Raw genomic sequence first — 15,250 nt, forward strand, 5'->3', positions numbered from 1 at the left:
CATCCATTCAGCTTTTGAGGAACATCTTGCTTCTGATTTTTGACAATTCTGAATAACATTGCTATAAACATTCTTGTGTAAGTTTTTGTGTGAATGTAAGTTGTCAACTCATTGTTTATATACCTAGGAGTGTAATTGCTATATTGTATGATAAGAGTATGTTCAGTTTTGTTTTTATAGAATTTTATTTTTATAAAATTGAACTGCCAAAATAGCTTTCAAAATGGATGTATCATTTTGCATTCCTGCAAACAGCATTAGCATTTTGCATCATCAGTTTTTTGGACTATAGTCATTCTAATAGCTATGTTAATGCTATCTTGTTCTAATTTGCGATTCCCTATTGCTATATAGTGGTGAGCTTCTTTTCATATGCTTGTTTGTTATCGTTCTATCTTCTTTGGAGAAGTGTCTGTTCAGATCTTTTGCTCATTTTTAAGTAGGTTGAGTTTTAAGAGCTCTTTGTATATTTTGGATACAAATCCTTTATCAAGTATATGTTTTGCAAACATTTTTTTTGCCATTCTGTGCCTTGTCTTTTCTGTCTCTTAACAGTGTCTTTTGCAGAGATGTTTTAAATTTTCATAAAATCCAACTTTTCATTTTTTTCTTTCATGGATGGTGCTTTTGGTGTTATATCTAAAAAGTCATTGAGAAACCCAAAGTCCCCTAGATTCTCTCTTATGTTATCTTCTAGTAGTTTTATAGCCTTGCATGTTTCATTCACGTCTATGATCCATACTGAATTAGTTTTTGTGAAAGGTGTAAAGTCTTTAGTCAGATCATCATCATGATCATTTGTATTATTTAATTGGATACCAATGACTCCAGCAGTATTTCTTGGCAAGGCTATCTTTTCTCCACTGAGTTGTCTTTGCTCCTTTGTCAAAGATCAGTTGACTTTTAGTGTGCATTTGTTTCTGGGGTCTCTATTCTGTTCCATTGATCTATTTGTTGATTTTTTTTTTCCAATATCATGGTGTCTTGATGTAGCTGTAGCATTTTTGTAAGTCTGAAATCAGATAGTAGCTCCTCCAACTGTGTTCTTCCTCAGTATTGTACTGGCTTGTCTGTGTCTTTAACCTGTCCACACAAACTTTGTTTGTCTGTATCTATAAAATAACCTGCTGGGATTTTGACTGGGATTGCATTGAATTTATAAGTTGTTTTGAACAAAATTGATAACTATAGTGCATTTTCCTAACATAGAATACCTATCTTTATACTTTGATATTCTTTGATTCCTCCCACCAAAGTTTTATAGTTTCCTTCATACTGATCTTGCACATATTTTGTTAGGTTTATACCTAAGTCTTTCATATTTTTTGTGCTAACATAAATGGTTATTGCTTCTTAAATTTTAAATTCAAATTTTTCATTCCTAGTATATAAAAGCATATTGTAGTTGTCAACCTTGTTATTTTTATTTTCACTTAATAAGCCCACAGATTTTCTATATTTTGTTTTGTTTTTTTCATCTGTGAACAGGTATTTCATCTTTCCCAATCTGTATACCTTTTATTTCCTTTTTTTGTCCTGTTGAGTTAGGTGGGATTTCCAGTATGATCCTAATGGGAGTAATGGGAGGGAACATCCTTGCCTTGTTCCCTATCTTAGGAAAGATACATCCAGTCTCTCACCATTGAGTATGAGGTTAGCAGTAGCTTTTTGTAGCTACCAACTGAGGAAATTGCCTTCTATGAAAAGTTTGTGGAGACTTTTTACTGTGAATGGATATTGGATTTTAGCAAATGCTTTTTCTGTGTCTATTAAAATGGTTATATACATTTTTTTTCACTTCAACTTTTTGATTTAATGAATTACATTAATTGACTTTTGAATGGTGAACCTTGCATACCTGGAATGAATTCCATTTGGTCATGGTATATAATTCTTTTTATAAGTATTTTCATTCAATTTACTAATATTTGTTGATAATTTTTATATCTATGTTCATGAGAGATATTGGTGTATAGTTTTACTTTCCTATAATGCCTTTGTCTGGTTTTGGTGTTAGAGTAATGCTGGACTCACAGAGTGAGTTAAGAAATGTTCCCTTTGCTTTTATGTTCTAGAAAAATTAGAAACTTATTAGTAGAGGAGCCTGGATGGCTCTGTAGGTTATAAGTCTGCCTTCAGCTCAGGCCATGATCTCAAGGTCCTAGGATTGAGCCTTGTATCAGACTCTCCTCAGGAGCAAGTCTGCTGCTCCCACTCCTCCTGCCCTTCTCCCTACACCCTCCCAACTCATGTACTCTCTCGCTCTGATAAATAAATAAAATCTTAAAAAAAAAAAAAAAAAAGAAACTAGTTAGTATAATTTCTTCCTTTAATGTTTGGTAGAATTCACCGGTAAACCCATTTGAACCTGGTGCTTTCTTTCTTAGAAGATTATAAAATATCAATTAAATCTTTTTCATAGATACAGACCTATTCAGGTAATATATTTTTTCCTTGTGTGAGTTTTGGCAGATTGTGTCTTTCAAGGATTTGGTCCATTTCAAGTAATTTATCAAACTTGTATTTCATAAATTCCTTTATTATCATTTTATTATCAGATCAGTAATAATGATCCCTCTTTCATTTTTGATATCAGTAATTTGTGTCATCCCTTTTCTACTCTTCTTTGGCCTGACAAGAAGTTTACCAGTTTTATTATCTCTTTGAAGAACCAGTTTATAGTTTCATTGATTTTTCACAATTGAATTACTGTTTTCATTTAGTAATTTGTTCTAATTTTTATCATTTAAAACATTCTGCTTGCTTTAGGTTTACATTGGTCTGCTTTCTCTGGTTTCCTAAGGGGAAGCTTTGTTATTAATTTTAGATCTTTTTTTCTTTTTTAATACAAGAAATTAAATGCTATGTTTCTTCAGAAGCACTGTTTTTACTGTCCTACAAATTATGATAAATTGTATTTTCATTTTTTTGACCCACATGTTACTTAGAAGCATGTTGTTTCATCTCCAAAAACATTGAGACTGGCCAGCTATCTTTCTGTTATACATTTTTAGTTTAATTCTAGTTGGGTCTGAGAGCATACTTTGTGCTATTTCCACTCTTTTACATTGTTAAAGTGTGTTTTATGGTGGTATGTAATTTCTCTTGGTGAATGTTCCCTGTGATTTTGATAAGAATAAGCATTCTGTTTTGTTGGATGAAGCGTTGTATAAATGCCAATTAGGTCAATTTGATTGATAGTTTAGTTTATTTCAACTGATAGCTATTTAGCTCAACCATATCCCTGCTTCTAACACAGAACTGGCATAATTTATTTCTCAGCAATTGCTAGAATAAGCAATTGATAACATCTACCTAAAAGGAAGCAAATTTTTTAAATAATAAATTAAAATGTGTTTTAAAAAATTATCCCTGAAAAAATACCAGTTCCAGATAGTAATCAGGGCTCTTTCACATCTACCAAACTTTCAAGATTATGTTCAGAGCACAAAAGATTTTTAATTGTAACTATTCTCTGTCCATTTTCTGGAGATGAAGTAACTCCATTTCCAAGGTCTAAAAATGATAGAACAAATTAAAATCATGGATGAATATAGTTGCAAAGATTCTATAAAACTCTACTAACAAATGGAATCTTATAGGGTAAGTTTTCCCAGAAATGCACTGTGCTTTATAAAGCTACAGTAATTTAGACCTGAAGTATGGGCATAAAAATAGAAATATATTAATGAAAAATAATTGTTAACAGCTCTGAAGCAGCACCTCAATCCTAATACCAGTTATGAAACAGTTCATTCTTTCTATAATTAGTTGATGTGCCTTAATCCATATTATATACATATATAATATATTACTAATATATGTAAATGATATATATGTAATATTTTATACCATATATTTTATGTATATATATATTTGTATTTATAATTTTTACTTTGAAGCATATTCAACAGGCAAAGTGTAAATGTCTTTAATCTGAAAATAGATATTATCAATAACTGAGAAAAAAACAAGTATCCCAGTTATAAAAAAATTGAAAAAGAATAACAGATACTTTGAAGAAGAAGAAATTCAAATGCCAGTAGATATTTTAAAAAGTCCAATTTCGGTGGTAATACAAGAAATACAAGTTAAAATAAACCAGAGATAATACCTACTTTCTAACAATCTGTCAACGTTTTTCAAAAAGAACAGTAGCCCGTGTTGTGTTAATTTGAGTGGGGGAAAATGGCAAAAAAAAGGAAAGAAAGAAAAGAAAACTGATAAATTTTCTGAAGATTGTTTAGACAGTGCTACATATACTCTGAATGTTTGTGTCCCTCCAAAATTCACATGTTGGAATCTTAATGCCCATTGTGATGGTGTTAGGGGTGAGGCTGTTGGGAGATGATTAGGTTATGAGAGTGGAGCCCTCATGAATGGGATTAGTGCTCTTACAAAAGAGGCTCCATAGAGCTCCCTTGCTCCTTCTGCCATGTGCCATAATCTGGAGTCTGCAACCTGCAAGAAGGCACTTGGTCTGACAATTTCTGGCACAGTGATCTTGAACTTCCAGCCTCCAGAAGTGTGAGAAATAAATATTTGTTGTTTCTAAGCTACCTATTGTGCAGCATTTTTGTTACAGCAGCCTGAATGGACCAAGACAGCCAGAATATGTCAAAGACCTTCATGTTGACTCCAAAATTTTACTTAATACTTGAAATGTGAACACTTATATTCTTACTAATGCTACTTATGTTTTATCTGTATGTTTATTATTTTAGCAAAAACCCCAAAATCTTACAAATTATTCTTGTCCTTCCAACTAGAAGAAGCGAGAAGTTTATTGGGTAGAAGTGCTGGGTTCTATGTTATTTTCCTTATGAAGAATCCAAGACCTAATCTTGGTGTCAGTTTGTTTCATCACATTCGTAAGGCGCGACATACCTGCAAATAACGAACCACTCGGCAGACGAGATCAGGTGCCAGAAAGTCTCCGGTGAATCGCCAAATGATGTCTGTCAAGATGTTTATCAGACCTGTGAAGGAGTCTAACAAAAACACACAGTGGTTAGTTTGAATCTCTTTCAAATTCCCAGCCTTGCCACAGTAGAAATGAATTCCTGGGGAGATATCCCCTCCTCCTGCCCCAGTTTATCAGATGGCCATTAAGGAAAAGTAAAGCAAGACAGGAGTCCATTGATTTTACTTATTGGAGCTTGTTACCACTTAGATGGAGCCACCTTGGAAGGATTTTGGTAATAACTAAAATGACTTTGGTAACCATGCAGTTGACATTTTAAGTCCCAGAAGAGGAGTTTTAAGGGGGTTTAGATCTCTACCCAAACAAGGACTGTGTGAGGATCAATAAGGACAAAATTGAGAAAAGGAAATTATTTATCTTCAAGAAGTCCCTCAAAGTCCCCTTCTTCTATCTGTTACTTTACAGTGTCGACCTCTTATTACCTCCCTATCATCAACAACTCCCCCCAACCCCCACCCCAGGTTCCTTTTCTTCCTTCTCCTTTCCCCCTTCAACACCAGTCCCTAGAAAAAGTCAAGTGCATGATCTATCACTTTAATTAACTTCATTGATTAAACTACAGAGGAACTGAGGCCAAGATTTGAGACCAAGGTCAGAGACTTTATGCTCCTGTGGTTGTCCTTACTCATTTCTATACTTACAGGTTGTAAGTTGAGCAGATGTTTACATCAGAAATGCAAAAGTATACCATATGTCTTAAAGCTCCCTCTCACCTCTCCATGACTGCTATCACTAATTGATCATGTGATTCAAAATTTTTCTCAAAACAGTGTTGGAGGGATTCTCTGCTGATTGTTGGACAGGGATGGGACTTAAGACAGGATAGGCCAGAATTCATCGACTTAGGGTCACTTTCTTGGAAATGGGATATAACACTCTATCAAGGACCCAAGAGGCAAGGCAAACTCTTTGATAGAGTAACTTAGAAGTCTGGAGGAAGTGTTGGTCCTTCTTAGGCAAAATGGAAATGTCTGAGTTGCCCTGGAAGACAGTATAAAAAAAGAACAAAAAGGTCATGGTGTAATGGACATATTTTGGGAAGCAAGAAGATCCACCAGAGAATGATGTTGCATGAAAGGGTTCAGAAGACACACCATTCCTGAAGAAAGTAATGGTGAGAGGAACCAGCATTACAAAGAAGCTCAGTGGTGGCCTCCTACTATAAGGCAGTAGAGAGGGGGTGATAAAACCAGGTCTTATAGAACTATAGTAAGTATGAACTGTAATAATTCTCCTAGTCCTTCCCCAAAGGGACTTATGGCCATTTATTTGAATGGCTGTGCACTGGGGAAAGAAGAATATACAGATGTTTTGAGGACTATTAGACACAGGGTCTATGTTAACCTGACACTTGGCAAACTGAAGTCTCATTATGGCCCCACTACAAGCATGGAATCTCATGGGGCCAGGTAACAAATAGAATCCTAGTTTAAGTAGAATGGTTCACTAGATCTTCAGACCTTTCATTGCTCACTTCCCACATCCCTGGGGGTTTAATTTGTATTGACATACTTGGTAGTTGGAATAACTCCATATTAGGCTCCTCAGAATAGTGGCAGGGAGTAAGACTACACATTTGGACAACATGATGAATTACCCCTTATCATGGTCAATTTAGCTATTGTTGTATTTGACTGTCTTGGAATTACCAATAACGGAGACCAACACTGAGCCCCAATATGGCACTACTTCTTAAGAAGACCAATTTGTTACCTTGTCAAAAGTTGACTACACTGGGTCCTTTCAATACTGCAAGGGAAAGCTCTCCATTTTCCCCGTGTATACCTACTCTGAATATGAGCTTGCTTCCCTGACCTCTGAGTTGTAGTCAGCACCATTCACCAATCCCTAGAGGATTTCTGATTGCTCAATTGGAACGGCATGCCAAACAACATAATATCTGATCAGGAGATCCATTTCATAGTGAAGCAGATATAGGCTTGAACCACTGATCATAGAATCCTCAGTTTATATCATATAGTATACTCTCCAACTCTTCTTGGAGCCCTGGGTGGTCTGCTAAAGGCATAGATAAAGTGCCATCCTAATGGCACCCTGAAAGGATGGAATGCCATCCTTCAAAATGCTGCGTATGCATAAAATCAGGGCTTTCTTTATCATGCTGTGTTTACTAATAGGAGGCTGACATACATCTGATAACCAAAGGGTAGAGACAGAAATGGCTTCACGAGACATCACTCCCAAAGAACCCCTGGGACACTTTGTGTACCTCTCTACTCTGCAGGCTGGAGGTCCTAGTCCCAAAAGGAAGTGCAAACTTGCCACGGGACATAGCAAGGGTCCCTTTGAACTAAAAGTGATGGCTGCTGCCACAAGGACTCCTTTGTGCAGGGACTAGCAGTCTAGATGAGAAGTCACCACTGTGGCCAAAGTCATTGGTTGTGATCTCAGCAGAGCTGGATTTATACAATGAAGAAAGGGAAGAGTATGGGTAGAACACAGGCAATTTACTTCTCAAGTTAGGATTGACAGCAGTAATTAGTGAACTAGGGATGCCAGGTATACTGCAGCATGCCCTCAGCGAAGAGTCTGGCAGATTATTCAGGCTCTTGGGTGCCCTGTCCTTCTGTGGTGGGAGGGTGATAGGGAGTGAAATTGAATCTTTATTCTTGTCATGGAGATGTGCACTCTGGCTTCAGGTGGCACAAAGACAAAGCTAGCAACTCTGTCTTGGATGACAAATGAACTGTACCTTCTAGTAAATTGTTCAGATCAAAATTCAAATCCTGCCTTTGTTGAGATTCACTAGTAGCCTTTATGGGAGAGGACTGTGGTTTCTGTGCAACTCTACTTAGAGGACTGGGCAGAACCTTAGAAGTAAAGGGTATGTGTTTGGTTGGATTCAGGCTCTCAGCTGAACAGCTAAACAGCAAAAGAAACTCCAGTTTTATAGTAGGCCACTCATAATTCCATTTCCAATAGTTTATTTTTATTGCTGTGTTTCTGTTTAAGAGGAGTAATGAAGGGACGCCCTGGGTGGCTCAGTCGGTTAAATGGCTGCCTTTGGCTCCGGTCATGATCCCAGGGATCATGGTCCTGGGATCGAGTCCAGCATTGGGCTCCTTGCTTGGCGGGGAGCCTGCTTCTCTCTCTACCTCTGCCTGCCACTCTGCCTGCTTATGCTCTCTCTCTCTCTCTCTCTGTGTCAAATAAATAAATAAAATCTTTAAAAAAAAAAAGGGGTAATGAAAACTGAAATGACATTGTCACTTGGTAAATGATATCTGTGAACCCTGGAGAATGAGAAACAAAGGGAAACCATCGTCCAGAGTAGGTAGGATATAAATAGGTTCTCAGAGAATATTTATCCAATAAATTGTCACTGTGGTTTGTCAAAAGTATTTATGGCTTTGTAAAAATTAAACTTTTATTTAGACATCATTAAAGGCTCATGAGAAGTTGCAGAAATGGCACAGAGTTTTCACATACCTGTCACCCAGCTGTCCCTCATGGTGACATCTTACCTAACTAGAGTTGACTTCGCTGTTTGAAGAATTAGCACTCTTAATCCAGGTTTCTGTACAACTGAGTGTGATCTTAAGGAATGTTACTAAGCAGTCATTATATCCTTGCTAATATTTTAAGTATTTAAAGTATCTTAAGACTTTTTAATCTAACTAAAAACTGTGAGGTACGTTCCCTGTTTTATAGATTGGCAACTAAGTGTGATTAGAATCTTTCTGAATGTTTTATGACAAATTAGAGGGAAAGCCAGCCTTGTAACCCAGACTTGGATGACTATGTCCACAGTCTTCACCACAGTGCCTGTGTTTTTATTATTATTTTTCTTTTCTTTCCTTTCCCTTTCTTATCTTCCTTTCTAATTCTTGTTCTATCTGTTCTCATATAGTCCTGAAACCTCAATATATAGGCATGATTCTTCCTCCCATTCCCCTCATTCCCTGTCCTGGATGCCCTGATTTTTTTTTGCCTCTCTCTGTTTATAGGGCCCCTCCACCCATAGAATCTTCCTTTATTCCTTTAGAGAACTGTGATGGTAAGTCTTCCTCTTCTGGATCTTCACCATAAACAGGATAAGTGCCCAGCTTAACCTAAAACCTTCTAGGATCTGGCCTTGCCTACCTCTTGTCAGATACCCCCATGGCATTTTTATATTGAAGACCCCAGATCACACATTCGTGTTTTCAGATATGAATTCCCACTTTTTGAAAAAAAAAAAAAAAAGAGTCACTGATATATGCCTCACTCCATATATCAGTCTGTTGAATTTTTATTTATCTTTCAATATCTAGCTGACATGTCCCCTTTTCCAGGAGCTTCCCTTGACCATTCACACGGTAGGGGCTACAACAAAATGCCTTTGGCCCTCCCAGTCTTGTGCTCCTCTGTCTCTTCCTTTTTGTTTCTCTGTAGATAACCATTAGACCACTGGCAAAGCTCCATGGGAAATACAGCAAAAATGTTGGAGATTAGAGAAATCTTGTAGCAGTCCTGGGTAGTCAGAGAAGTGCTGAGGAGGTCAGATTTGAGCAGGGTGTTGGGAATTGTGAGAAGAAACCTGATCAGTAGAAATCTCATGAAGCATTTCCTCTCAGGAATCGACTGGAAGAATGAATAAAATAGACATTGGAGTTCCTTGGCTCTTCTCCTTTGTTGTACTTATTCTTTAAAGAATAATGAGGAAAATCCCTAAACTTACGTTTCTCTAAATCTAAGTGATTATATTAACAGTTATAATGTACTCAGGTAAGACTCCCTCCACCGCCCAGCTCAGTCTGAGATAAGCCCAGATCTGGGAGTAGACTATCAATGAAACTCGGGCCCAGCCTTTGTGGCTATTAAGCAGATGCTGCTCTAACTGATCAGTAAAAAGCTATTTCGTTACCTAAGTAATTGAATACATTACAAATAAACCTTTCTTAAATGGTAATTAACAGGAGCCTGGGAACAAAGGGTCCACTTCAAAGGCTTAATCACTTCCATGCTATTACTCCTGCTTCTCCCCATTTCTTCCGTGAGAGATCCTAGGAAACTGCAATACTCAGAAAACCCAAAACAGGCTCACTGCGGGTTTTATGGCTTCTTTGATGGTCTCAGAAATCTGAGTGTGGGTTCCCCGTTGGAGCATGGATATGGGTGGAGTGGAAAGAAGTCAAGAATGAGAGGACAGGGGCACCTGGGTGGCTCAGTGGATTAAGCCTCTGCCTTCTGCTCAGATCATGATCTCGGGGTCCTGGGATCAAGTCCCACATCGGGCTCTCTGCTCAGTGGGGAGCCTTCTTCCTCTCCCTCTCTCTCTCTGCCTGCCCTTTCTGCCTACTTTTGATCTCTGTCAAATAAATAAATTTTTAAAAAAAGGAATGAGGGGACAGCTGAGCTGAACCCTAAAGGGTCAGTGAGGATGGGTCAGGGGAAACCAGGTGAAAGACACTGATTCTAGGCAGGGCTGACTGCGTGAACAGTTACAGTGTGAAACAACATCAATTTGGGATTGCTGAAGTCTGAAGTAGGAGCTTCCAAGGCCAAGATATGGGGCTGGGAAGACAAGAGTTGGTCCTTTTAGGGTCTCATGTGCCAGTTAAAGGAGCTGTGCTTTTCCCTGTGTACTGTGGGAGCTATTGAATGTTGATGTGGGGCAAACACCTGTTTCAAATAGATTTCTTTAGTCACCATTGAGGGATCTATTTGGGAAGTCCAATGTTAAATTACACTATGCTTGTTAGGAAACCATGCAGAAGTATGGGAAAGAGATAAGTGGTACCTGTTGTATGTCAAATAGAAATTGGAATAGAGAGAAGGGTGCAGATCTGAGATACACTTTATAAGGTAAAATAAGGAGGACTTGGTGTTTTGAGTGTGAGACAGAGGGAGAAGTCCTGGCTTGGGTGTTCGTAGTAGGTGTGGTGGCTCTTGAGAATACAGGAGGATAAGCTCTCTAGATTTGGCTTGTTCCCAGTCTTTGGCAATTCCAGACAAAGCTGCTATGAATATTCATGTATAAGATTTTATGTGAATGGAAGTTCTCATTTCCCTAGGGTAAATACCCAGGAGTAAGACTACTGGGCCACAGGATGAGTATACGTTGAACTTCACGAGGAACTACCAGATAGTTTTCCAGAGTGATCATACCAAAAATAAATGTCTGAGAGATACATTCTCTCCTTGTTAGCACCTGGTATGGTCAGTATGTTTTATTTTAGTCATTGGGCTAGGTGTGTTGTGGTCTCTTGTCCTGGTCTCCATTTTGCATCTTCCCACTAGTTAACAATGTTGTTGCTATGATCATCCATAGCCCCTACACTTCACATTCCTTTTGGGGTACTGTCAGGGTGGGAGATGGGCTGGGGAGGGTTTTAGTGCTCCGGTCTCTACTTTCCTCTGCACCTGTGTTCATGAACATGGCTGCTGCTTGTTGCTCAGGGCTTGCTAAGCTGGAGGTCGGAAGCCTCTCCTTTGTCTGACTCAGCCTTGGTCTTATATCAACCTGTGCACCAGAGTCTTGGGCTTGGGAGCTTCTCAGGGTCCCAGTTCCTTCCCCACCATGGCACTTGAACTTCTGCCTTAGATCTGTGGTGGGTCTTGTGTGGGAGAGACTTTTATACCCTTCCCCTAGTGGTGGGTGACTCTCAATGGAATTCGTATAGTAACTTGGGCCAGCCGTTTTATGCCCTCATCCCCAAGAGTTGGAGGCCTTCTTACTGGTTGTCTCTATGTCTTTCCCTGTGTTCTGGGGCAACAGTATGTGGTACCACAGTGGCCTAAGGTGTTTGTCGAGAGAGACGACTGAGCAGAAGGGCATGACTTCATGCCTTTCCTGAAGGCAGAAACTAAACCTTCATGTATACTTGCACACCGTCTTGGTAAGAACTCCTTCTTAACTCCACCATTGCGTAGTGGAAAAAGCCATAGACAACCCTTTAACTGAATGAACACAGCTGTGTCCCAATAATACTTTATAAAAATAAGCTACAGACTGGGTTTGGACTGAGGTCTATATCTTGCCAACCCCTGATCTACAGAATAAGCTACAAATTGTGGCGTTTGGAGCCTTTCTGTCTGCCTCTTAGGTCTGATCTTTTCTTGTCCTACGGTAAATTCATACCATAAGAGAAACCCTTTCAACCAGCACATTAATACTGACAGCTGGTTAATTGATCACAACGTTGGTTAAAAAAAGGAAGCACACACACAAAACCTTCTTAAAACATTTGAATATAAAACATTAATGTGCATGCATTTATCATTTCTTTAATGTAGGGCCAAGACTTTTATTTGATTTTATGCATCATCTTGCTTTTGTGTGCATAAAATATATCCATAATGCATCTTTTATGATTTCCAGTTTTGTTTTCTTTAAATTGGAGTGAGAACTTGAGATACCAGCAAAGCAATTTGAGGCAGAATCTCATTGTAGGGATTTTTATAATCCTCTTTCATTCTTTTATAGTTACATACCCTGTGCTTAATTCTATTGCTTCTTTTAGTGACTCAGGAAAAAAAAAGTCAAGTCTTTCCAAAGTATCCAATTTAATTTTCACAGAAACAACAACTCTTTAACATAGTTTATGTTAATTATATCATTTTAATAATGAGTAAAACTGGCATAGGCTGCTTTGGGAACAAACACCTGAGACTCATATAACCCAAGAGGTGGGAGCAGAAATGGATGACTTTTTAGGGACTATCCTGCTGGTCATGGATGCGAGTTAGTCAGGGTATTAGAAGGAAGAATGGAGTGTTGGTCAGCCCATCAAGGCATGAAGAAGATGCAGCCAAGAGGCCTTCTATGGGAATCCTTTAGTGTTCTTTGACCATTCCTGGTTGTTCACTCTGTCAGCCCCTTTCTTTATGTTGCCCCTTGACTTGGTCGTTTCTTTATGCACCTCTACCTAAAGGTAGATATCCTAACTCCACCAGGTTTAATAAGGGTCACCTTCTTTTTGAAGCCTTTTTGACTACTGGGATTGGCTGATTGCCTTCTCTGGACATCTCCCTGCCTTGCTATCAAAGCACCTATAACACATTAACACATGTATTCTTTTTATTTCTCTCTGATTCTGCTGTATTATGAGAGTATAAAGATTATTTATTTATGCACTGTCATGTCTTACACCCTAACATCTTATTACATGGTAAGGGCTTGGTAACTTTCCTTGAAATGAATGACGACATTGTTCCCGCTGTTGTTGGCTCAGCTGCTTCAGCAGAGGGGGTTTCACAGAGAACACTCAACCCCATTAACTGTATCCTTTAGAGAAAATTGAGGTAATGATTATAGAGTCAAGATGATGGAAGGAGGGATATGATTGGAAATTTTGATCCCCAAGCAGATTGATTTCTTTCTTTCTTTCTTTCTTTCTTTTTTTTTTTTGTAAATTTAATTTTTTTTTTAAGAGAAGGAGAGAAAGAAAGATAGAGGGATAGAAAAAAACTTAAGCAGGCTTCATGCCTAGTGCAGATCCCAACTCAAGGCTGGATCTCCTGTCCTTGAGATCATGACCTACGGTGAAATCAAGAGTCAGACACTTAGCTGACTGAGCCACCCAGGTATCCCTATCCCTATGCCGATTTCTAGAACAGTGCTCTAGACTCTCAGATCTCTGCCAGATTGTAAGCTCCTGGTTAGCAGTGGCTGTGCCTTACTCATGTTTAGAGCCTCGACCTTTTTCAAGATGTCTTGTAAGACACTCAGTGCTTTCAAGATAAAGAAGGAAATGTTGGCGAACTAAACAGATTTTTAAAGTCCTCAAAAATTCGAGGCCAGTCTTGTAAGATTCACCTCACATAGAGAACAAGATGAAGCACCATTTCTTAGATTCCTACTTGCTCTCAGCTGATGTTCATACTTTCCCACCCAGAACAGAACTATGGGAATAACGAATACTTAGTAAACCGAGTAACTTTTCTTGACAAGTGAGTAACATGTGAACATTTGTCACACTGATTAAGGGGATCACTGAATACAAACAATTTCAAGAAGACTTAGACATATTTGACAACGTCTTAGCTTCAACTATGGTGTTATGGATGAGAGGTGCCCTGGTTTTCCTGGAGGACACTGTGGATGGTAATGTCGATAGGGAATCTCCAGGGTATACAATGCTTCCAGCTCCACTCCATGTCTTTAGTATTGTTTGTTTTATTTTTAAACCAAGGGAGGTGATAATTGTTTGCTTGTGGTTGTGCATGAAAATATTTTTGATATTGCTAAGGGTCATTGTCTCTCTCTTAGCCCCCTCTTTCTTTGGAACAAGATTTGAAGACTTTATGTGAAAATTTGTTTCATGATGAAACTTGCATTGCCCAATCTGATGTCAGGTGCTTAACTGCCAATTAAAATCATTTCTCAAAAAAGTAAGTTCTTTCTCTAAGTTTTATTCTCATTTTATAATACTAATATGATCCTGGCACCATTCCCTTTGCCAAGATTAAGTACTGGCTGAGCTTAATGGCCCAAACTGTCAACTCCCCAGCTCTTTATTAATCCTGAGAAAGTGGCCTGCACCTCAGTCATTACTGCTCAATTAGGTAAATAACCATTACATCCATTCTCATTAGACCACTCTCTTCACAGAAAGCTCTTTCCGAGGTTTTCATCTAGTCTTAATAAGTCATAAATGCCACTAATGTCTCTCTTTTTCCATTGGTCCACTAAACAAATAAAAATCATGTATATAATTAATGGAACCCCAATCCTCCTAAAACCTATTCTCTGCTTCCTTGGGTGCAAAAGCCAAGAATCCCATTACATGAGGCCAAACTGGCTAGCATGGGTCATTGGTTATTGCTGGATGGTGAAGAATTCTTATACTCATATGTGTAAATATCAGGTCCAGCAAAAGCATATGTTTCCTTGAAGTGAGGGAAAATAAAGCATCGAGTGACTACTATTTCTCCTCCTTACTCTTCTTTACAGAGAAATTTCTTGAGGCATGGCAGTACATAACTCTGAGTATAAAAATGTAAGATATGGACAACTTGTCTCCTCCTTTAATGAGAGGTTTTTTTCCTAGTAAGAATGACCTTCCATCAATCCCATCAACGGTCTTGGATTTTTAAAAGTGCAAGTGAAGGAGAGGAGAGTTCCATTTGCAGTTATCTAAGAGATGAATTCTTTGAATGTCTTTTCTTTTTTCTTTGCAGTTCTTGCCCAAAGACAGCTGAGTTGTAGCAGGTTGGCATGCAAGTAGGAGATTGCAACAAGAAATAGTTGGTTCTCATTTCATCCTGCTGCAAAAGGCCACAGGCTTATACATATGGACGTGAGGCAGACACAGAAGGCTG

General features: G+C 38.4%; 1 protein-coding gene across 1 annotated transcript in view; it reads right to left on the reverse strand.

The window, feature by feature from the left end:
- The window catches only part of NPSR1 (neuropeptide S receptor 1), a 183,173-nt gene that overhangs the window by 45,590 nt on the left and 122,333 nt on the right, over window positions 1-15,250 (reverse strand). Inside the window, exon 5 of the mRNA XM_032304415.1 lies at window positions 4,888-4,991. Within this exon, the coding sequence (XP_032160306.1) occupies window positions 4,888-4,991 (104 nt within the window). The remainder of the gene's footprint in view (window positions 1-4,887; window positions 4,992-15,250) is intronic.

Source organism: Mustela erminea, chromosome 11, assembly GCF_009829155.1.
Source record: "Mustela erminea isolate mMusErm1 chromosome 11, mMusErm1.Pri, whole genome shotgun sequence".
Lineage (NCBI taxonomy): Eukaryota > Metazoa > Chordata > Mammalia > Carnivora > Mustelidae > Mustela > Mustela erminea.